We start from the raw sequence: 24,942 nt of genomic DNA, 5'->3' as shown, positions 1-24,942 counted from the left end.
ATTTTATGTTTCTTTTTAGACTGTGATCCCTTTGAGGACAGGGATTCATCTTATTTATTTGTTATTTCTCTATGTAAACTGCTTTGGAAACTTTTGTTGAGAAGCCATATATAAATATTTTTTGTTTTTGTTCTTCATGTGAGCTCCGCAGGTCCTTCTTGGCATGAAGCAGTATAGCCACTACAAAGAATTAGGCCAGAGACTTGGGAGAGCTGGAAGAACAGGTTGTGGTGCATTGGTATTAATGCTTTAAGGTCAACTCCCAGGAGATCTCTAGAAAGAAAGACCCGGAAACTGGGAGACAGGTAAGTGCAGCTGGGACTTGGGCGAGGTCTGCTACAGGTGAGTGGCTATAATTCAGAGAACAGACCACAGCTGCTCATCTTTGGCCCTCCTGCAGGTTGGCCTATACTTCCCATAATTCCTGACTATTGGCCACTGTGGCTGGGGATTAAGGGAGTTGTAATCCAAAAATGGCTCAAGGCGGTTTGATGTAAACCACCCTGAGCCAATTTTGGAAGGGCAGTATATGAATCAATCAAACAAACAAACAAACAAAAACAGCTGGGGGGGGGCTAAGTTGAGCAGGCCTGGAATAGACCCAAGTGGATTTTGGCCATCCTGTTCTTCCATTCCTGGTTCTCGACCTAAGTGGAAGTGCTAAACAGACCACAATCTCAAGCATCAGGATGTCCAAAAGTAAACAGAAGGAGATAGCAAGAGGGTGAAGCTGAAATCATTGGGAGAGAAGTTAGTGCAGGGGTTCTCGGACTGGGGTCCCCAGAAGTTCATGGATTACAACTCCCACCCTCTCCAGCCAGAACGGTCTTTGGCCATTGCTTCCAGATGTGTGGTTCACTTCAAAGCAAAAGAAAAGTGGTCCCTCTCTTCTCCTCTTCGGCATATGGGAAGCTGCCTTTTCCAAGACAGACCATTGGTCCATCTAGCTCAGTACTGCCTACACCAGATCCGCACAATTTTGGCCCTCCAGCTGCTGTTGGACTACAACTCCCATCATCCCTAGCTACAGTGGTCAATAGTCAGGGATGACAGGAGTTGTTTCCAACAACAGCTGAAGGGCCACAGATGTGCAGCCTCATTATATGCAGATTCTATATCCATGGTTTCACTATTCATGGGTATCTAAATGACACCCAGTTTCATTAACCATGGATACAAAGGGGTTAAGACCCACGTATCCATGGTTCCTAAAGGGCTGGAACCACAGGGGTCATTTCCAGCCACCATTTTGTCTGTGGGAACCATTTTGTGGCTCATTTCAGCCAAAAAAAGGTTGTTGGTTTTTTAAAAATCCACCATTTTGGGGACCATTTGGGGCATTTTGGGGGGCACTGCTGGATGCCAGGAGACCTGTGCAGCATGGTAGGGCATTTAACATGGCCTAAATCAGTGGTTTTTGGGTCTATATGGGATAGTTTTTTCCGAGTCTGGGAACCTAAGCCCTCCATCCCCATAGACTCAATGACTCATTATCCATGGTAATATGCAAGAACAGATCATGAGGTCCACCTGTACAAAGACCATCAGCGACTCTCCAAGCTTTCAGGCGAAAGTCTTTCGCAGCCCGACCTGGAGATGTGGCCAGGGAGAGAACCTGGGACCTTCTGCATGCAGAGCAGATACGGGACGCTGTCTTCTACTGAGTCAGACCATTGGTCTATCTAGCTCAGTACTGTGTACACTGACTGGCAGAAGCTCTCCAAAGTTTCAGGCAGGAGTCTTTCCCAGCCCTACTTGGAGAAGCCAGCGAGTGAACCTGGGATATTCTGCATGCAAAGCAAGTTCTCTGCCACTGAGTTATGGCCCCATCCCCTACGGAATGTCAGGATATTACAGCAGGCAGTGCTCACATGTGGTCACCCAGCCAAATGCAATCCAAGGCAGACCCTGATTAGCAAAGGGGACCATTTACGCTCTCTACCACAAGACCAGCTCCCATAACACCCTTCGCCAATCCCCACCGGATCATCGCAGAGGACACTTATCAAGTCATTTTATCTTCCTGTCCCAAGAGGATAGTGTGGTGCTCAAGAAAATCGAAAGAAAAGCTGTATTTGAAGTCACAAAGGGATATAAAAGGTTAAATCAGCAGCAGGCAAATTCCAGAGGGGCAGCTGTTTCAGTCTGTTGCAGCAAAACCAACAGAGTATCCCGACACACCTTGAAGGCTAACAGACATATCTCAGGAGGGACTTTTGTAGGACAGCCTCAGTTTTGACAGATGAAAGCGAGGTGCACCTAGGTAATTTTGGCTCCTGGACCAAAAGGCCTTTGGAGGCCCCGCTCCCCTGCAAATTAAGCATCATCATGCTCCGCTGGGCGACCAAAGCACCTGGGACAGACTAAAGAGGATCTGGGGGTCCCCGGGGGCTGTGGAGGTCACCTTAAGTAGCGCAGCGGGGAAATGCTTGACTAACAAGCAGAAGGTTGCTGGTTCAAATCCCCACTGGTACTATATTGGGAAGCAGTGACATAGGAAGATGCTGAAAGGCATCATCTCATCCTGCACGGAAGGAGGCAATGGTCAACCCCTCCTGTATTCTACCAAAGAAAACCACAGGGCTCTGTGGGCGCCAGAGTCGACACTGACTCGACAGCACACTTTACCTTTAGGGGCTGTGAGCGCCCTAAAGAGCTCCTCTGAAAGAGCAAAGCACAACAGATGCTTGCCCATTTTTGTGCTAAACACTGCAATTGGAACATTAATGCAGCAGGCCTCCTATATTCATGGAGAGTCACTTGATTATTAAAACATCCCGTCGCACAGAGCTCACTCCCCAACCCCAACCCCCTCCGCTATCTTTCCTCCTGACCCACGCTTCACTGGACACTGCCTACCAGTCTGATGGCTCCCAGCCAGGGACGGCTGTACGACAACTGTACACACAGCAGACCTGCACTGCTGAGACTTCCTGCAAACATTTTGTGAGGCTGTGCTCAAGCTACCTCCACAGAGACCATGTTCTCCACAGTCTAGGAATAAGCCACCCTTATTTCTAGACAAAGAGAACAATTTGTTATGGAGTAGCCTGCAAATAAAATTTGATGATGATGATTACTACGTATGAAATCATTTTCAGCTATATTACTACTACTATTTAAATTCCCCTTCTATCTTTTCTGTGCATTTTATTATGAAAAAGTACGTATAGCGGTTTTAGTTTCTTAGTAGCTTGTTTCTTTTTAAGTTGTAATTATTTAAAATTTTAGCCTTTTCACAATAGCTATCATCATATATACAATCACCTCTATCAACATGTAACTTTTCTCCAGTATTACCTTCATTTAATGTGTAATTTTATGCTGGTCTCTGACTGTAATAAAGCTTGGTTCTGATTCTGATGATGATGATTTATTGAATCTATTCTGAATCTGGGATCCCCAGATGTTGTTGACCCCTTTAGCCACTGTGGCAGGGGATGATGGGAGCTGTAGTCCAACAGCACCTGGGGACCCAAGAATCAGAACCCCTGCTTAACTAACAATGACAACAACAACGTTTATATATGAGCCGCCCCATCACAAATTGTTCTCTGGGTGGATCAAAACACAACTTTTAAAAACTTGCAATAAAAACACACAACACAACACAACAGATACAAGATACAATAGAAAACATGTTAAAAGCTTTTAAAAATCAATTTTTAAAAGCCTGAGTGAACAGAAAGGTCTTCACCTGGCGTCTAGAAGAACAAAGTGATGGTTCCAGGCAGGTCTCACTGGGGAGGCTGTTCCATAAGAGAGGTGCCACCACCGAAAATGCCCTCTCCCTAGTAGCCACCCACCTCACCCTGTTTAGCAGGGGAGCTCAGAGCATAGTCTCCGAAGAGGGTTTTCAGGTCCAAGTCAGGACATGTGGGGCAAGGCACTCTCTGAGGTAACTCAGTCCCCAAACCATTTGGGGCTATAATGGTTAAAACCAGCATTTTTAATTGGGCCCAGAAATGGACTGGGAGCCGGTGCAGCTGACAAAGTACTGGCGTAATATGATCAAAACGTCCAGTCCCAGTTAATAATCTTGCAGCCCTGTTTTGTACCAGCTGCAGTTTCCGGATCATTTTCAGAGGCAGCCCAGCGTACAACATATTTCAGTAATCAAGCGAGAGGTTACCAGAGCATGAGTAACTGTGGCCAAGCGATCTCCATCCAGGTAAGGTCACAGCTTCAAAGATGTCACCATCAAGGCAAAGAAAACACACATACACAGGTTGTTACCAGTGGAATACTGTGGTTAGGGGAGGGCACAGGCTTTGCATGCTGAACATCCCAGAGGCAATTCCTGACATAAATAACCGCAGAACCGTAGTAGATCTGCTGGTCACCTCCAGACTTGACTACTGCAATGCGCTCTATGTGGGGCTGCCTTTGTACATAGTCCGGAAACTGCAGTTGGTTCAGAATGTGGCAGCCAAGTTGGTCTCTGGGTCATCTAGGAGAGACCATATCACTCCTATTTTAAATGATCTACACTGGTTGCCAATAAGGTTGCGGGCAAAATCCAAGGTCGTGGTTATAACCTATAAAGTCCTAAACAGCTTGGGCCCTGGGTATTTAAGAGACCATCTTCTTCGTTATGAAGCACACCGCCCATTGAGATCATCAGGAGAGGTCCGTCTGCAGTTGCCACTGGCTTGTCTGGTGGTTACTCGGGGACGGGTCTTCTCCATGGCTGCCCCGAGGCTCTGGAACACGGTTCCTGCTGAAACAAGAGCCTCCCCATCTCGGACAGCTTTTAAAAATGGCAGTCAAGACACATTTGCTCACCCAGGCTTTTAATTAGATACTGTTTTAATTGTTTGATTTTTAATAGACTTAACCTTTTACATTTTAAATGGTTGCAATCTTTTAACCTTTTTATTTGTTGCTTTTATTGTTTTGTTGTAAACCGCCCAGAGACTTGCGTTTTGGGCAGTATACAAATATGTTGGATGGATGGATAGATAGATGAATGGACAGATCAATCAATCAATCAATCAATCAATCAATCAATCTCTACCTAGGGCTGGAAAACCTTGAAGAGCTGCTGCCAATCAGCATAGATCAGGGCTACACTATCTCAGCCCTCAAGCGGTTGTTGGACTACAACTCCCATCAACCTGATACTGGCCACAGTGGACTGGGGGGTGATGGGAGCTGTAGTCCAACCACAGCTGGAGGGCCAAAATTTTGCAGCCCTGGCACAAACAATACTGAGCGCGATGGACCAAGTGACTTGGTATAAGGCAGCTTCCTATGTAACCTGCGACGGTAATGGGAGGAATTCTCCTTTGTTTCCGTTCACAGCCCACCCCATCCGAAAGTGTTGAGGCTCGTAAGCATGCATTCATGTTGAATGCTAAAATATAATTTTATATACACTTTCAAGCGACTACTATTAAAAGGTCCGGTGCTTCTTTCAAAGTATCCACCACACCTATCTTCCCCAACAGAGACGGAGAAATTCTTAAACCATGATCCACCCCTTTAATCTTGTTTACCTTATAAACCAACGTGACGATCCTGCAGAGTTAAGTCATTTTAGTCACAAGTGTTGGTCTTAGCAATTGCACATGCAAACTTTGCAACAGTTTTCAAGGAAGCAAACTCACAGGCTCATCATTCAGCTGGATGTTGGAGCAGAATCTGAGCTGCAGCTGACCATGGCATGATCCTGTGTTCCATGGGGCAGCTTCTCAGATAGGACCCACCCCCCGGAAAAACTTATGGATGCGCATTTTCCAAAGTGCCAGTGGTTTAATTTTAGGAACAACAGAGATGGCTTATCATTGGCACTTCTGGTCATGGAAACAAAAGGGTGGCAAGGAGGTACTCTGCTGCCCCACCAGAATATTTGTACTCAGAGAACCGGGGCAGAAGCGCGTCACTGGGGAAGGGGGTGGGGGGAGTACACCCTCTCCCATCCTTAAAGCCACCCCCTGCCCCACCTTTGGCTCAAAGGGAGCCGGTTCTGTGCACATCCCTAGTTAACATCTGCAAAACAGGTGCTGGGTAGCATGGTGCCCTCCTAACCAGCACTGTAACAAGTTCGGAGGAAAGGTTGCCCTACCTAGCTCCTGTCTCACAGACAATCAGTCCTCGCCCCCTCGGCACTTCCTGGTAGTTTGCTAACAGTTTATCAACAATCAGGAGTGTATACGGCTTCTGAAGTTGGGTAGGATGCTTGTCCTACCCTCTTAGCAATCGTATGAATTGCCTTAGTGTGTATGTGCACGCATGACAAAAGCCCACAGGGAAAGATTGAATCACCCCCTCCATCCCCAATGCAAAGCCCATCCCCAAAGATAAAAAGGTAAAGTGTGCCGTCAAGTTGGTGTCGACTCCTGGCGACCACAGAGCCCTGTGGTTGCCTTTGGTAGAATACAGGAGGGGTTGACCATTGCCATCTCCCGCGCAGTCTGAGATGATGCCTTTCAGTATCTTCCTATATTGCTGCTGCCCAATATAGGTGTTTCCTATAGTCTGGGAAACATACCAGCAGATTCGAACTGGCAACCTCTGGCCTGCTAGTCAAGTCATTTCCCTGCTACGCCATTATGTGGCTTGCCATCCTCAGAAGACGCATTACAGTTTAAAAAAAAACAAGAACAGTAGGAAGTGGTTGTGCCTCCCACATCACATCCGGCTCCAACTCATTCCTAGGCACCAAGATATTTCTAACTAAAGTAATGAGGCAAGGCTACAACACCTGGAGCTTTCTAGTTTAGAAAAAAGACGACTGCAGGAGACATGATAGAGGTCTATAAAATCATGCATGGGGTGGAGTAAGTGAGAACCAGGGGTCATCCCATAAAACTGACTGCCAAGAAATTTAAGGAATTACTTTTTCACGCAACGCATAATCAACTTGCGGAATTCTTTGCCACAAGATGCGGTGACAGCCAACAACCTGGATGGCTTTAAGAGGGGTTTGGATAACTTCATGGAGCAGAGGAGAGGTCTATCAATGGCTATTAGTCTGAGGGCGACCTCCAGACTCAGAAAGGATTCTTCTGAATATCAGTTATCTATCTATCTATCCATCCATCCAATATGTACACTGCCCCAAACTTTCGTCTCTGGGCAGTTAACGATGACTTTAAGTTGCAGTTGCATGGGAGCAACAGCAGGAGAGAGGGCATGACCTCAACTCCTGCCTGTGGGCTTCCCAGAAGCATCTGGTGGGCCACTGTGTAGGATGCTGGACCAGATGGGCCTTCTTCGGCCTGATCCAGCAGGGCTGCTCTTATGTTCTTAATCCTTGGATGTACAGAATGAACAACAAAAGAAACTACTTCCAAGACCAGGTGTCTATAAAGGTCTGTCCATCTCTCTCTCACACACACACACACACACACTCCTTTAGGCACTGGAAGCTGTACCCTGCTGTTTTCTGTTGCAGGGCTGCGTTTCCCTCTCCCTCCACCCCTGAATTCCAAGGACAAGCCTTCATGAGTAATGTGATCTTTAGCACTGGTTCTATCGATTGCAAAACATGGCACCGTGGTATTTACCCAACACTCCTTCACTGTTTGTAGTGCAAAGCTGAACCAGTCAGGGGGCTGGTAGCCAAGGCTTGCAGATATGGCTCTGTGTGTGTGTGTGTACGTACACTTTTAAAAGCCATGGCAGATCAAGATATATTAGAGATATCCAAGATAGATTTTGTAAGCAACCAGCTCCCGACACTCCGTCACCCTGGGGCCTGGCTAGACCTCATGGTCACAGGCAAGGTGTTTACAGCCAGGCCTCTCTCAATTGCATCTCAAGCAAAGTGGGGGTGGGCGTGTGTGTGTGTCTACTTCTTTAAAAAAAGGGACCTGCAAATGAGATGTAGTGAGCTGAGCTCTTTTTTTAACTCTAAAAATCAGGTGCCCATTGGTCTTTATGCAATCGGGCAGCCCGGGTTGGTCAATCAGGCTTGGTTCTTAACAGTCAGTGTCAGTGTCTGGGGGTAGCAAGCTAACCTTGCCAAGCAGGGTCCACCCTGGTTTGCATGTAGATGGGAGACTGTATGTGAGCACTGAAAGGTATTCCCCTTAGGAGGTGGGGCTCTAGCTCAGGGGAAGAGCACCTGCATGCAGAAGGTTACAAGCTCCTTCCCTGGCATCTTCAAGATAGGGCTGAGAGAGACCCCCCCCCCCCACTGCCTGCAACCTTGGAGAAGCCGCTGCCAGTCTGGGTAGACAATGCTGAACTAGATGGACCAAGGGTCTGACTCAGTAAATGGCAGCTTCCTAAGTTCCATTAGGGATCAACAGCAGCATTCACTAACCCTAACCCTTTGCCTTGGGCAGTGGTGGGCAGCCCACATCAATGGGGGTTCTACAGGTGCTGCAATGGGAGAGAGCCTCATCCCCCAGGCATCCTTGCAATAGACAAGTCTGTTTTGCCACCCACCCCCCAACACCTTCCCCCATCACAACGCCAGCATTTTCCTAGTCCCAGGAGAGAGCTGTACTTTTTTTGCACATGCATCCAGATCTCTGACGTTCTCAGCCTAATGGTCCCCCCTGCAGCGCATTTCATGCTCTTGTTCCCGCCTCTGCACATCTCCCGGACACCACGCGCCCACGGTTGTCTCCTGAAGGAGGCTGCAAGATGAGGCTCCAAGGCAAAACACATGCCGAAGCCACAGCCTTCAAATCCAGCCAGCGAGGGCTAGGAAAGAAGAGGCCAGCCTTGTTTTAAAACCAAGGGGCTGCCGAAGAAGAAGAAAAAACAACCCCAGACAGGGAAAAGGTTGAGCATCCCTCCCCACCTCTCAGTTTGCACTCAACACACGGCTCAGAATCTCACTTCTTGCGACCAATGGACGTCCTGGGCAAGCCCTCGGGATCTGGGAATTTGCTCACTAGCAACTTGACTATTATTACCAGGCGATTCGAGTCCAGTTTGGCATGACTAAGCCATCTGCATCTGGGACAGCAGCCCGCTTAGCTATGCATACCAGCAAATCACTAAAATCGTGTGTGCTGTGATCCCAAGAACCAACATGGTTATTACAAGTCATAGAACGCAGGAACGTACTAATTGGTATCAGATCAAACCCTCTCCATTTCCTAACAAGTGGGGCATGGGAGCGAAAGAAGGTTATAGGGAAACTAAGCAAATATTAAGGGCTGCAGTTTTGGGTATTATTAAACAACAACGACACTTTTAAAAGATACACTTTTCTGTATCCCCACTAGTTCTCCAAGGTCTAGCCAAGACTGGAAAGTCCTTTAGGATAAGGACTTATTCGTATCAGTAGCCAGTGCTTCCGGGAGCGGCCATCCATCTAAATGCAAACCAAGGCAGACCGTGCTTAGCAAAAGGGCCAGTCCATGCACACAACCACAAGACCAGCTCTCCTCACCTGCCTAGCTTCAGGCAGGTGCCGTGGGCAACTGTTCGGCTCGCCCATCCCTAAGGGGGCCACAGCATGCAGGAGGTCCCAGGTTCAATCCCTGGCAGCACCTCCAGGAAGGGCTGGGAGAGACTGCTGCCTGAAACCCTGGAGTTCCTGTGAGTGTAGACAGTACTGAGCTAGATGGACCAGGGGTCTGACTCAGTAGAAGGCAGCTTCCCATGTTCCCAGAAGATGGCCAGTGGAGCTTGCACAAGCACACAGTTTGGCAATGAAGATAAACTAATGGGGGGGGGGAGAGGTACCATGGACACTCCTCCTCCTCACCCAGAGCTGGCCCTGCTGGCTGTTCTTTAGGAAGCCTGTGTGGAGGACAGTTGGTTGTACTAGAAAACGAAAGCAACTAGAAGGAAAGCAAAACGACTAGAGCAAACTAGGGGCTGGGGTTCTCAGGCCTGGTTCCCCACCGATCTTGTTGGACTGCAAAGCCTATCATCCTTCAGTCATTGTGGCTGGGATGTTGGGAGCTGTAGTCCAACGACGTCTGAGAACCCCTAGACCAGGGATTCTCAACGTTGGGTCCCCAGATGTTATTGGACTTCAACTCCCATAATCCCCAACCAAAGGCCACTGGAGCTGGGGATTATGGGAGTTGAAGTCCAGTAACATCTGAGGACCCAACGTTGAGAATCCCTTCCCTAGACCGCTGCTCCTTCTAACAAGGGTTTCCAGATGTTGTTGACTACAACTCCCAGCATCTCCAGCTGCAGTGCCCTTTGGAGAGCTGTAGTCAATGAGAGTTGTAGTCAACAACATCTGGGAAGCCCTGTTAGAGGGGATACTGCCCTGGTCTAGGGAGTTAATAGTAAGCCCCGATAACTGGCAGTTTGCTTACAACTGGCAGCTCTCCATATGCTGCAGGGAAGCAGTTAATCGGTATTTCAGATCAGTAGTGAAGGAATCCAGCTGAATCAGCATTCCTGCTCCACCGTTTTGAGGGGAAAGGTACAAACAAAACCAAGGACAGCCCTTGTATTGGGACAGAAGTACTCTCCGCCCCGCGCGATCACAATCACAACCATCTTTGCTTGGCCCTTTTTTTTTTTTTGGAGAGCAACAACGTCAAAATTGCTTGCAAGGCCATTAAGGAGGCAGCAAGGAACACTCCCTTTCTCATCAGTACATGGGTGGAAAAAGGGCTGCGGGACAGGGCTTACCACAGAACGTAAACTGCAACTTGTTAATCAGGTTGTAGGAATCTAATGGCTGCACCATTTCTTTTTTCAACTGTTGAAAACGCCCAGCCCATTTTCTGCTGACTTGGCTGGTGTCGAGAAAGGCATGGCCTCTGTTCTGTGATTCCACAGGAAGTTAGAAAGCTTCCCAAAGAAGCTGTCTGGGAAACGGAAGACACACGAACAGCAAGTGCCACATATCCATATCTGTCTTCATGCTTTAAAAACTGCATGTTTATTAAGAGATTTACATGTTCCCTCTCAGTTTCACAACAGAACGCCTGCCATTTCTGTCGTCTATACAGAATTTTTAATCTTAGAAAGAGAGACAGACAAGGGAGACACCCAACAGCCACTGGGGAGGAAATGCTTTTCTAGGGACAATTGCTCTCCCTGTGCTAAATATACAAGAACCACCACCTTCAAAGGTTCCTCTTTGCCCAGTTAGCAGAGATCATGCCAGCAAGCAGCAACCAAGGCAAGCAAATTACTGGAAGATGCATCTAAGCAAAAATATTTTCAGCACCTGTAAGGGTATGGAGACAGGGCTAGTTCAATCTTCCACGAGATATTCCATCTTCTGGGAGTCATTCCTGAGAAGGCCCTGTCCCTCATGCTCACTGACCACATTGCAGATGGTGGTGAGACACAGACAACGACGACGACTACTACTACTACGAAACTGCTTTTCAACAAAAGTTTCCGAAGGGTTTACATGGAAAAATAAATAAGATGGTTCCCTGTCCTCAAAACTAGAGAGGAACATAAGGTAGACACCAACAGCCACTGGAGGGATGCTGTGCTGGGGTTGGATAGGGCCAGTCACTTCCCGCCCCACGCTGAATGTAAGGGAATCACCACTTAGACAGGTCCCTCTTTGCTCACCTAGCAGGGGTTTCTAGGGGCTGCTCACGGAGAAGGGACCCCCAAAAGAACTGAAGGGTGTGGGCAGGTTCATTAAGGTGGGAGGCAGTCCTTCAGGTATCAAGTCCCAAACTGTTTAGGGATTTATTGGTTAAAGCCAGAAGAATGACTCTGGCAAGAAACAGCACTTTTTGCAGAGCCAGACACAAACCAGCTGGGGTCATCCAAGAATCTATATGGGTGTTCCCAATCTCTGGTCTTCAACTGACAACTGGTAGTTTGGGACCCACCAGTAGGCCAAACCACTGGCATTACAAACTTTTCTTCTCCCTCTCCCCCTCTCTCTTTTAGCTTTAATAGTTATGCAACACACACACTCTACATGTTATGAGGGGATCTCAGCTTGTTGAAATTTAGCTTTCTAACCAGATGCATTTACAAAACAACCAGCTGGTATGTTTCCCAGACTATGGGAAACACCTATATTGGGCAGCAGTGATCTAGGAAGATGCTGAGAGGCATCCTCTCATACTGCATGGGAGGAAGCAATGGTCAACCCCTCCTGTATTCTACCAAAGACAACCACAGGGCTCTGTGGGTGCCAGGAGTCGACACTGACTCGATGGCACAACTTTACCAACCTTAATACAAAGGCAGTTTTGAAATGTCACAGAAAATGCAGGATGTATTGTAATTTAAACCACTCAGTATCCGAAGGAAACGGCATCTTTAAACATCTGTCTCTATGGCAGAGATAAGACAGCAGAAATAGCTTGAAAATCAAACAAGTGTCATCAACATGCAGCCCCATTCGTTAAAAACAGTCCCCTCACTGAGGAATCGGCTAAAGCTTTAGATTAAGAGCATGCAGTTCTCAAAAATTAATAATACTAATACCAACAGTAGAGCTTTAAACTATGCCAGAGAGGAAAGGGAGAACATCCGACTGCTGGAGGAAGATTAGGCACAGGGCATATCTACGGTGCAATTGTAAACCATCTTATAGTCAATGAGCCAGAATAAAGATGGATTGATACAAGCACGACTGTTTTATGCCACTTTAAACCATCCCGGCTTCCTCCAAAGAGTTCTTGGAAGTTCTTGGATTGGTGAGGGTGCCAAGAAGCTTCTTCTCAAAACTAAGATTTCCTGGGGAGAGGAAGTGACTGGGGTGCAAATGCATAAGAACATAAGAATATAAGGACAGCCCTGCTGGATCAGGCCCAAGGAGGCCCATCTAGTCCAGCATCCTGTTTCACACAGTGGCCCACCAGATGCCGCTGAGAAGTCCACAAGTCCAAGAGGTGAGGGCATGCCCTCTCTCCTGCTGTTACTCCCCTGCAACTGGTACTCCAATCTGAAGGTTGCAGTCACAGTGCAGCCATGGATGATTACTCCCAGGCTAGATTCGTAAAAAGTGCTTAGCTAGTCAAGATGACAACACAGCAGGGTGTGATGCATGTGGTTCTTTTTATTCACATCAGCATCACTACTGAATTGGCGCCTGCAACACCTGAGTTTCCAGGATGGTACAAGCTGGTACAGCATACATCATGATCCAAGTCAGCCCAAGTCAGATTTATCCTGGTCACTTCTGGGTCAGAGAGAAGTCAACAGCCCAGCCCAACATCAGAAAGAGCAGAGTTATTACTGCTCTTGTTTCATAGGCCTTAGCATAGGGCTGGCGTTTTATTAGAGACACAGTTACAAGCTATTGTTCCCACAAACATAACCACATTGTACAAGTAACGCACATCGCTTCTGAGTTATGTGACTGTTCCCTTTCATCTGTAAGAGTCGGGTTTTTAAACATGAGATAATAAAAAGCTAACTCTGCAATCCTCTGGTTCAGTCAGGAACATGCAAGGGGATCCTAGATCTTTTTATAAGAAGTATTCACTAGCATAAGTCGTCCTAAAGCCCACTAGAATTAGTTATCCATGCTTAAAGGCCTTCAGCTGAAATTGACACCAGTTTGTAAACAGAGTATATAGGAACATAGGAAGCTGCCATATACTGAGTCAGACCATTGGTCTATCTAGCTCAGTATTGTCTTCACAGACTGGCAGCGGCTTCTCCATCAGAATATGTTACAGTGCTCACACATGTAGTCTCCCATTCATATGCAACCAGGGTGGACCCTGCTTAGCTAAGGGGACAAGTCATGCTTGCTGCCACAAGACCAGCTCTCCTCTCCTCTGATACAACTCCACATATTAAGTACTCAGCGATTGTTCACTCGTGACCCGGGGATGATGATGATAAACCTCGTTAGTCACCCCATAACAAATTGTTCTCCGTTACATGCTCGTAACTCAGCAGTTCCCATTCCAAGGACAATCAGTGAGATGCCTCCCTCCACTATGACACAGTACTAAAGTCTCCATTTAATTATTTTAAGCATTTATACCCTACCCTCTCTAGTGCATTACAGTTTGGGATGGCTCACAAATTAAAAAGATAAAATATAAAATTAATATAATAAAAACTAAAAACAAGACCCAGTCAAACCTAAATGTTACACATTAGAAAGCTGAAGTTAAAAACCCACCAGATAAGAGCAGAAGATAAACCATTAAAAAGTCTCTCTTTTAAAAATGGGTCTTCCGTAGTTGTTTTTAAAAATCGGAGGGAAGGAGCACGGCGAAGCTCTTCTGGGAAGGCGTTCCAAAGCCGAGGGGCCACAACTGAAAAGGCCCTGACTCTAGTTCCTGCCAACCAGATCTGTGTTAGTGGCAGGGCTGTGAGCATGAGATGCTGAATGGAGGGGCCAAGGCAGGTCTCCATGGGTGAATGCAGTCTGACAGATAACTTCACCTGCTAAATGCTGCAATCATCAACTCTGCAATAGCCTGCCCTTCCCTTAGATTTGCAAGCCAAGAAGATAGTTTGACAAGATGCACGAGAAAAAACATAATCATGCAACACTGTATTATCAGCAGCTGCAGTGTGCTGCAAAGTGCCACCATGGTCATGGTGCATGGATTGCTTTACAGATAACCAACAGGTGATGTACTGTTCCCTAGTGCGGATGAAAAATAGCAACATTTGTACAAGAAAAACGAATCCTTCAGAACTGCTGTGTGTGGGAGCTCCATTTCTCTTCCACATGCAGTTCAAACTAGAAAACACATGGAAGCACATGCATCTAGAAGCACCACTCATCTCTAGTACGGATGCACTTAAATGCATGCACATGAGCATTAAGGCACTATGCCATGTACAGTCTGTCATTTCTTTATTGAGTTTTATTGTCTTGTTGTTAACCGCCCTGTAAGTCCTGATAACATATTGTAGGACAATTAATGTTTTCCTAGCATCTTTTTGGGATTGTTGAAGACAACTGCAGACTAAATGAATGCAGGCAGAAGTGGAGAGCTTACAGCAACATGCTATAGCAGTGGTGGGTGGGTGCAGGGAAGGTTGGGCAGCATTATTTAGTCCAGGAGCTGGGATGTGTTTCCTGTGTGCCCCTGTTTTTGTTTTAGAGAATATTGGAGGAGCCACCTAATGGCACAGCGGGGAAATGCCTCGATTATCAAGCCAGAGGTTGCTGGTTCGAATCCCCACTGGTCTGCTTCCTGGACTATAGGAAACTCTTATATCAGGCAGCAGCGTTCTAGGAAGATGCTGAAAGGCATCATCTCAAACTGCACAGGAGATGGCAATGGTCAACCCCCTCCTGTATTCTACCAAAGACAACCACGGGGCTCTGTGGGTGCCACGAGTCGACACCAACTCGACAGCACACTTTACCTTTACCAGGAAGCCAGCTAGGCACACATTACAGACAGTGATGGTTCAGACACATCAGTTGTGTGAATTGGCAGGAGCCAGTGTGGGCTGGGAACACAGGAAGCTGCCTTAGACCAAGCCAGACCATTGGTCCCTCTAGCTCAGTATCAGAGGCGCTCTAACCGCCGGACCTTGGGGACCTGGTCCGGTCCTCCAAGGTCCAGGGCGGGGAGCTCCAAATGGCCTGAGCCGGGGGCCTCCGGAGGCCACCCTGCACCCGCCCTGCCAAACCTCCGCTGTTTGTTTTTTTAAAAATCATTACTGCGGCCAAGGGGTGGCTGCGGGGAGGGGGGAGCAGAGCAGCCCTTCTCCCCTCTCCCTCAGCAGCAGTGGGGGCTGGAGCAACACCAGGCCTGTCCGTTTGGGTCCGTGATGTCACGGGCTTGTGGCACGCCTCGCAGTTGTAAGACGACGCAGGCCCAAACAGACGGGCCCAGCATCGCTCCGGCCCCTACCGCTGCCAGGGGAGGGGGAGAAGGACTCCTCCACTCCCCACGGCAGCCACCCCTTGGCCACGGTAATCATTTTGTATAAAACAGAGGTTCGGCGATGGGCCCCCCCCAAGGAGGTTTTGGGGGCCTCGTGCAGAAGGGGGCCTTGCACTGGGGGGGTCCCTCATGGCTGGGTGGTCCGGGTGCCCAAACTACCTCGGCGCGCCCCTGTTCAGTATTATCTACACAGACTGGCAGCTGCTCTCGAAGATTTCAGGGGAGTCTCTCCTAGTCCATCCTGGAGATGCTGCCAGGGGTCGAACCTGGAATCTTCTGCATGCAGAGAAGATGCTCTGCTACTGAACTATGGCTCCATACACCTCACCTGCAAGGATAGGTACACCAGAAGCTGCCTTCTACCAAGTTAGGCAATTGGTCCATCTAGCTCAAACTGTCTACACTGGCTGGCAGCGGCTTCTCCAAGGCTGCAGGCAGGAGTCTTTCCCAGCCCTACCTAGAGATGCTGCCAGGGACTGAACTGGCGACCTTCTGCATGCAAGCAGGCAGATCCTCCCCCTCTGTGCTATGGCCCCCATCCCCTGAGGGGAATATCTTACAGCACTCACATGTAGTCACCCATCCAAATGCAAACCAAGGTAGACCCTGCTCAGCAAAGGGGACCATTCATACTCACTACCACAAGTACCAGACTCAAGACTGCAATCAGATTGAGACAGGGTGCCTCTCTCCAGCCCAAGATCATCAGGAAAGGCTCAAGTTCAGCCTACAACTCAAATACTCTGCCCTACCCAAGGAATCCACCTTCATTTCACCCACACATCTCTTCTACACCCAGACAGAGGGCCCATTTTTCTTTTGCACGAGCTGCATCTAGCTTGCAATTTGTGGTAGTGGGATAGAATCTCCTAGAAGCATCAAGCATAATTATTGCTTTTAAAAAAGATAAACAGCTAAGCGTCCTTAACTAAGCACCCCAGACGCCTTTGGTTGCAAGAGGTTGGACAAGATGAAGCTTGCAGCCTGCAACGTATGTCTCAGAGCTATTTCAAGCTACTAAAAAAGTCACTTTTCAGGCTTAACCAGTCTTGCATGAAGTATAACCAAGGGGGTGGGGTAGGTGGAGAGCAAACCACACCTTATGGTTTCCTTTGCTTCATTTCCCCCCACTGGAGACTGCCATGATCACAATCGAGACGAAAGAGGATCCAGTCCAGGATTAAAAAAAATACAACACCACCACTGATCTTCCCTGATTGCAGACATTGCATTACTGGGCTGATTTCTGTCACCATAAGAAGTGGCAACACACGAACCTGTTTTACTGCCTTAGCAAGTTTCTCCAGCAAACACACTCCAAGCGATTCAAATAAGATTAGAAGAACAAGTTTCATGCATTCTGCCAAGCTAGACCATCTTATTTTTCCATTTGACTTCAGTTTGCTCAGTTACTGTTTTGAAAAAGAGTATGAGCAAAGCAGAGCCCACGACACACACACACCACATATTAAGAACTGTGGATGAACTCCCTTCTCCTGCAGTGTTCCCTCTAAGGCGTGTGCATGTGAGTGCACATACAACTTTTTCTTAATGTCCGCTCTGTTAATTTTAGATCCCGCTCAGGTTGAATCAGGAAGGCCCCACTCTGAATGCACATGTGCACACACTGCCTTGATACTGCCACCCAGAACAAAACGCATTCTGCAGAGTTGAAAATAATTTAGAGAACACTGCTCCTGACATACTAAAAGTAACATGTAAGCAGGTGGTACATTTGTCATAATTACCACCACTACATTTCTATACCATCCTCCTGGGAAATGTGGTTCTTCCCCCTCCAAGTTTAACTTTCACAACTCCATGAAGTAGTCTAGGCTGAGAGATATCACAACGGTCCATCATCAGCTAGTGTGCTTCATGAAGGTGTGAGGATTTGAACTTGGTCTCCCCAGTCTTAGCCTCACATACTAAACATCCCCAATTCTGTGGGAGCTCCAAAAGGAAATTACAAGATGTAACATATTAGGAACGAAATTCAACATCCCTGACACTCTCCACTTTTGCGGTGGGAGGGGGAGAGAACAAGATCCTAGTCCTTGTAACTTTGGAGAAACTGTGTAGCTAGATCAAGCACATTCCTTTGATTTGCAAAATGTATTCAAGGCACAGAATTCAGTCTTCCTTAGTGCATGATTTGGATTATTTTGGTATAGAATATTACTAGGGATAGGACAGTGCAGAATCCACACAGCATACAAGCCAGAGGAAGCCAACTCAAGGCTAACCACTTCCAGAAATTGGTCCAAAGAGAAAAAAAGATCTTAGTTGCAAGCTTAATGGATTTGACTTTTCCCTGTTCCCCAAATGACGTATTAGGGCTAAGGAGGGCGTCATTTTAAGACCAGGAGCTTCTTTGTGCCGTGACTTGGAATGTATAAAATAGCAAAGGCAATAATCAGGTCATGTTTTTAACTTCAGCATGGGGAATCCACATTCAGGTGTCCCATCTCTGGTCTGACTGCCAGAAAGGCCCAATCCCCCACATTTCACACTGGAGAGTGAACCCTAGAATTGATCAGGGATTCCAGGAAAGGGGGGGGCATTTGAGTAGTGATAGATTTTTCTCACAATGATCTGTGGGACCCTTAAATGAGAAGTTTCAGGGATCAGATGTGGGGAGGGAAGAACAGTGGTTGTGATTGTGGTGGGGGAAAGAGATGGAAATTGTGCTTAACTACATGATGATGGCTTCTGTTATGGTCTATGCCAAGGGGTCTCAACCTTGGTTCCCCAGACTGGTTGGACTACAATTCCCATCATCCATAGCCACAATGGCCAAAGGGAGTTGTAGTACAACAGCATCCAGGGACTCGTTTGAGGACACAATCTCACAAATGTCCAAAACCCACATGCAGCTGAGATTTGAATAATTTAATGAGCTAGACATATATTCTCCTGGCTGGGCCAGGCGCAGAGTTCTCCCCTGTCCTACCCCACCCCCTCTATTCTCAGCCCCCACAACATTGTTTTCATTGACTGCCTGCCACGTATGGGATTAGCAATGGGCACGCCTTAGAGATAGATAGATAGATCATTTGAGGATAAGATAAAAGAAGAACTTTCTATATTGAGTGACAAAAGGCTGCTCCACACTTTTATCTTCTGCAGTCAGAGTAAAAAATAATTTGTTACACATTTTTCCCCCCAACAGCATGCATGATGCTTCTTCCCCGCCGTCAACCTCAGCTTTTGTCCTCACAACAATCTTGTGAGGTAGACTAGGCTGAGAGAGAGAGCGATCGGCCCAAGATCACCCAGTGAGTTTTCTGGTTGAGTGCAGAGCTGAACGTGGCTACCCACCGCCAAAATCCAACACCCGGTCCACTACACCACACCGCCTCTGCAGGAGTCACACCTTCTTTCCCCTGCTACCCAAAATGTCTAATTATGGCAAGGGGCTCTGGAGGGACCCATTAGAGATGGAATTTATTTTATTTTATTACCTGTGATTGACAGCTTTAAAGCAAACCAGTTCAGCTTGCTAACCAAGTCATGTGTACACACAGTTCTTTTAAGGAGAACCTGCCTGCGGACTAATATCCATTTTCTGAATATCCAGAAAACGAAGCTAAGCTCCCACTTTGTCTGAACACCATCAGGGCTTATATTTAAAGGTTTCACTGGTCAATTTATTTTTGTGCATGTGGGGAAGAGACTCTTCAGGCCCTGTTCCGTCGCTGCACCCAGAGATCGGCATTTAGAACCGAGCGTACGGACTGCCACATCAGCAAAACTCCACACACTTCAAAGCCATTTCTGTGTTAAGAGGGTTAACCTGACATACAGGATCATTTTCTGCAATGGCAAAATTACTATGCACACTCCGGAGTTTCAGGCAAAACCTACCAGAGGCCTATTGCAACATTTGAGAGTTTTTAGGATACAGCACAGCTACCAGCTCAAAAGCATGAAAGCCACATGGGAGCTCTCAGCACAGCTCCACACGTGCACACTCAGTGCTGGATAGAACATCAGGCGCAACTTGGTCACCCAAGACAAGCCCACCATATAACTCAACACACAATAATAATCAAGACTTAGCATTTATACAGTGCTTTCGGAAGGTCAAAGCGCTTCACGCATGTTATCCTGCTAATCCTTACAAGGATGAAGGAGTGGGGAAATTGGAGAGAGAGCAGCAGCTTGTTTAAGGCCTTCTAGTAGGGCTGGAGTCCCCCAATTTGGGTCCCCAGGTGTTGCGGGACTATAACTCCCATTACCCCCTGTACAGGGGATGATGGGAGCTGTAGTCCAACATCATCTAGGGAACGAAAGACTGGAAGCTCCTGGATTAGGGTCACTGCAGCAGTGAAATCTGAACCGAGGGCTCTCTGGCTCATAGCTCACGTACACGGTTACTACAGGACATGAGCTCACAGTACTTCCCAATGGGGCCCGTGTACCCATTCAGTGATGAATAACTGGACGAGTTCATGTGGCAGATTGGCCCCGATTCTGTACAGGAACCCGGCTTCCTAGAAACCCTCCTGGCAGGATAAACCTGCGGTTGACATACTGGGATTCCAAAGCGAAAGTCAAAAGCAAGTGTGTTTGCCTTGTTGCATCAGTCGGAATCCTGCTCCCGGCTTTAACCCTTCGCGGCCCTCACCTGTTGGAGAACCCGGTCCAGGGGCTCAGCTTTGCTCAGGCCCTCAGGGGTTAAGCCTGTCACTTCTCGACACTGGTCACTCAGCTCCAAGTTGTCGGCCTTCACCAGGCATTTGTGCAGCGTCCCTACCTGAAAATATTTAAGAAAGTAGGAAGGGGGGGTTGCGGGGAGGGAGAACAAGTAAGCCACTAGAGCAATACAGCTCTTTTAAAAAACACAGACCAAGTGTCACCCCTACACACACACACTCATTGCAAAAGCTTAGGGGATGTGGAACATGGTCTGCTTCAAGGATGCATTTGCCAGTTTCACAAAACGCAAGATCATGGTCTCCTCCTCCAGGAGAAGGGCGATTTCCCACCCTCTCCCATTCAAAAAGAGGTGGCAGCCATCCTTATATAATCCAGAGAAGAGGAGTAAGTTTATCTCACCAGAATGGGCAGGTTTTCATGGGAAGATCAACCCATACCACATATTAATGGGATCAGCCACACTGACAACCAGAGGTTTTCTTTTAAAACTCATTCAATGCAAGTGTTGTCTTCATTGAAATGAGAAGGGAAATTTTAGATTTGGCCGAGTGGCTCTAATACACAGAAAGCCCCCCTCCTCCCCTGGGGGTGGGGTTCAATTCCCATATAAAGCGATAGCCCCAGAAGCAGCATGCAGGCCCAATCTCAAACAAGCTGACCAAAAAAACAAAACAAAACCCTACCAAATACCCCAAAATAGGCAAAGGCTGGACTTCTGGAAGAAGCAAAAGCTTTGGCATTCCTATAAAGTTTGCACAGTGGGGGTGGGGGAAATAATATAGTGCTTTTGTAGTCTGTTTTTTCTCTCCCTCCCCAACATCAGTTTCAAGCCCAATTGCTAAAGGGAGCCCATGCCCTCCTTTTAAAAGGGGAGGGGGAACAATTGAGGTCAAGGGCCTTCATTTCTGTTCCCCGCACCCAAGGTTTCTCTGGGAAAAGAGGGAGACTTCACCCAATTGTATGCATGTTGTTTACTGGGAGAGAAGCCCCACTGAACTGGGAGAGAAGCCCCACTGAACTGGGAGAGGGGCTAGATTCATAACCAAAGCAAGCATGGAGAGAACAGCATGTCGCCCAACGCTGTATCAAGGGTTTGGGAAGCCATACCTTCTTGCTGTGTAGATCCACAACTTGCCACACCAAGAGAATTAATTCCCTCTCATCGGACCCCAGCTTAGCCCCATAGGCACCTGCAGTTGCCCCAAACAAGACCACCACAGAGTCACTGTGCGAAGAAGCCGTCATGACCACAGGGGGAAACAGCTACAATCAAAAGCAAAGGTTAAAAAAAAAAAGAAGGCGAAGAAGAACAGACGAGAACAACAACAAAAAACAAGGCAGAGACAGAAGGGAGAGAGAGAGAGAGAGAGGTATCACACAAACCCAACACAAAACCCCACACATAGGGTCACCCCCTTCCTCCAAGTGATTAAAAGTGGAGATTAAAAGGACAACATCCGAAGAGGCAGAACTATGGGGTGGGGGGGAGAGGTAGCTCAGTCCAAAAACTGAAAAGGTAAAGAGAGGAATTTCTGCAGTTGTACCTGGTCTGGGTGATCTCTTTCGCCCTGGGTCTGATGGAGAGGTGAAATTAACAAACTGTAGGTTTCTCTCCCTCTGACATCATGGCAGGAGCTCAGCCTTGGGTTTTCTTTTTTTTAAAAAGAGGAGAGAGAAAAAAAATCACCCTTTTTTTCCTCCTCTCCTCTCCCAAGTTACCTGCCCATGAGTGAGACCATGTGACCCTAGTCAATCTCCCCACGGGGCCACGCCATTGGGCCTTTGGAAAAGGTGTGGGAGGGACTTGGGGGAAATCAACGCCTGGCTGAACCTACCTGATTGGGGGTGGCTCTTTTTAATTTTTTTATTTTTTTTTTAAAGCAAGTAAGAGAGATCAGAAGGGAAACTCCCTCTTTCTCCCTTCCTCAGTTTTCATTTCTGAACTCCAGGAAGTGCTTTAGAGCCTGCTTTTTTCTTTTTCTTTTTTTGCAGTCCTGTTATCAGCAAGTGGCATTCAACAGGCTGCAGCAGCAGTTGCTTCTTTTCCAAAAGGCGCAGGGGAGGCCTCCGTGGATATATGCAAGGTTTTAATTCTCCAAGAGCCATTTCCCTCGCCCACATTTACCTGCTTGGTTACCCTTGCCACGTGGGTGCGCACAGACCCAATTTGGGGGAACCCTTCTCATGCTTTGAGGCTGCGTTCCCCGTTGCAGGGTTCAACCCACTGGCGGGGCGGCTAAGTCGAAAACGCCCCCGTTGCTTCTGCATAAGCGCCGACTGGAGGAGGGGTTCTGAAACCTGGGACCCTAGCTGTGGCTGGACTACAACTCCCATCATCCCCAGACACGGTGGCTTTCAGCCGGGGATGATGGGTGTTGTAGTCCAACCACGTCGGTGGGGGACCCCGGTTTCAGAATCCCTGGTGGTACCGGGTTGGACAAGAAGATTGCAACCTTCTGCCTGCTTGCAGCTGCTGGGCCCCCCTAGATGTTTACTCACACCCCCCAGGTGAGTGGGGCAGGCACAGGATCGCATGCAGACAGACCGCTCCTGTGCAGGTTTACGAGCAAGTCCCACCGCTAAATTCAAAAATGCTTTCTCCGGTACGGGCTCATTTTGTGTTGCCGCTCTGGCTGTAAATAAGCCCCGCGTTGCATTCTACCTAGCAATCGTTTTGTTGTTTGTTGTTTGGAGGTTGGTCCCAGTGGGGATTCGGGGGCGGGGGGGGGGTCAGAAAGAAAAATGAGGAGGAGGAGAGAGGAAAAAATGGAATTGCTTCTGAATAAATCCTTCGTTAAACCAGCGTAGCATTTTTTCCCAGGGTCTACAAGGGAAGCAGTTATAAAACCTTGCTTTACTCCCAAGTAAGGGTGCACTTAGGACCATGCTGCACAAACAACATTGCATTGCACCTTTAGTTTAAGTTCTCACTTGGAGACTTGCTTGCAGAACAGGTGTTAAAACTGGCCATACCAACTTCATTTGAAAAAAAAACATCTATGCCAGGTATATTGAGTTCCATTGGAATTTCTGCCTGAGCCGCTTTAAAACGCATAGGCATAGGCCAAAACTTCTAGAGAGTACTCTGCATACTGCAAGGCATTATATGCATATATACAAACAAGTAATTCAAGCAACCGTTGAGCTGTTATAAGGAACTGTTTCTTACATGCCCCATCGATAAATGGAGTCATAAATCAGCAGCTCTCAAATCTGGGTCCCCAGATGTTGGACTACAACTCCCATCATCCCCAGCCTTCAGGCAATGTGGCCGGAAATGATGAGAGTTGTAGTTCAGCATCATCATCTGGGGGCCTACATTTGAGAATCTCTGGCTCAAATATATAGTGTGTATTATTTATTTATTTATTAAGGAACAGAGTTGGCAATTTTACATAAGGTAAAGGTAAAGTGTGCAGTCAACACCTGGCAACCACAGAGCCCTGTGGTTGTCTTTGGTAGAATACAGGAGGAACTTACCATTGCCTCCTCCCACGCAGTGTGAGATGATGCCTTTCAGCATCTTCCTATATCGCTGCTGCCCAATATAGGTGTTTCCCATAGCCTGGGAACTTTACATAGGAGCCAGGTTTTACTTAAATAAACAAACAAACAAACAAACAAACTGAGGACCCCAGAAGATAATGACGCTATTCAGATGGAATGCTAAAACATTAGCATTTAGCAATGAACAAGAGCGAACTCACACAATTCTACCTCCTTTGCTTGTGAGGCAGGAGATATAAAGCTTCTGTTGGTGGCTTGATACTAATGGCAGTTTCGCATTTCATCCAAATATGCATTTATTTATTTGAAAGATGAATATCTGATTTATAGCTTTGAGGGGCTTGTGAAAAAAATGATTTATTTTAAGAGAAATGCTCGTGGCAAATGCCAGGTAATCTGAAAACAGTTCTTGAAATTGTATGCACTGGGGAAGTTATTTTTGTAGAAATTAGTGGTGGTCAGAGTGATTCTGGGACTGGAGGCTTTTTGTTTGGGTTTTTTGTTTTTGTTTGTTTGTTTGTTTAAAATGGGAGGGTGTTGAGAAATGGGAAGGCTATTTACATCCTGTACAAAGTTGAGAGAGGAAAATCTTGTATTACACTGAAAGATAAATATTTATCAGTTTGGGTGTTTTGTCTTAATGCATGTTTATTAAAATTGTTCATCCTATCTGAAAAAAATATTAATAATAAAAACTGGACATCTTACTTTTACATACACACAGAAAAAGCCCAAAGCAACTCACGATAACCAGTTAAAAACAATATAGCCGTTCAAATCTGATCTGATAAATCTGATCAATATTCAATAAATCCAATCCTCCGTTGTCAGTAAAAACAATACAGGGAGAGCAGATTAAACCAATCTGTAGGAAACTAATAGGAAAGTGGTGGTTCAAACCACAGTTAAACGGGTTTGATATCCTGGTTTGTTAACTGCTTTGAACATCATTCGGATGAAACAGGAATCCCTAGTTTGTATCAAACAACGAGCAGAAGCTATAAATCTTCTCCTGCATGGAAACGAAGGGTCATCCACATCATCT

The 24,942-nt window shown here is 47.0% G+C and overlaps 1 protein-coding gene across 5 annotated transcripts in view; it reads right to left on the bottom strand.

Annotated features, from left to right (window-relative positions):
- Positions 1-24,942, bottom strand: part of ESRP2 (epithelial splicing regulatory protein 2) — an 85,180-nt gene that overhangs the window by 56,345 nt on the left and 3,893 nt on the right. For 2 of the 5 annotated variants that reach the window (XM_053270397.1, XM_053270398.1), the window contains exons 1-4: positions 22,516-22,650; positions 21,935-22,041; positions 21,498-21,653; positions 20,359-20,487 (exon numbers count right to left, since the gene is read on the bottom strand). In XM_053270397.1, coding sequence (XP_053126372.1) covers positions 20,359-20,487; positions 21,498-21,653; positions 21,935-22,041; positions 22,516-22,576 — 453 coding nt within the window. In that variant the 5' untranslated portion in view covers positions 22,577-22,650. Of the gene's footprint in view, positions 1-20,358; positions 20,488-21,497; positions 21,654-21,934; positions 22,042-22,225; positions 22,494-22,515; positions 22,651-24,942 lie in introns of those variants that run through there. The other 3 variants (XM_053270399.1, XM_053270401.1, XM_053270400.1) reach the window with 3 other exon arrangements.

The sequence above is a fragment of the Hemicordylus capensis genome, chromosome 9, assembly GCF_027244095.1.
Source record: "Hemicordylus capensis ecotype Gifberg chromosome 9, rHemCap1.1.pri, whole genome shotgun sequence".
NCBI lineage: Eukaryota > Metazoa > Chordata > Lepidosauria > Squamata > Cordylidae > Hemicordylus > Hemicordylus capensis.
Note: the sequence above shows the minus strand (reverse complement) of the source record. Positions and strands in the feature narration are given on the sequence as shown.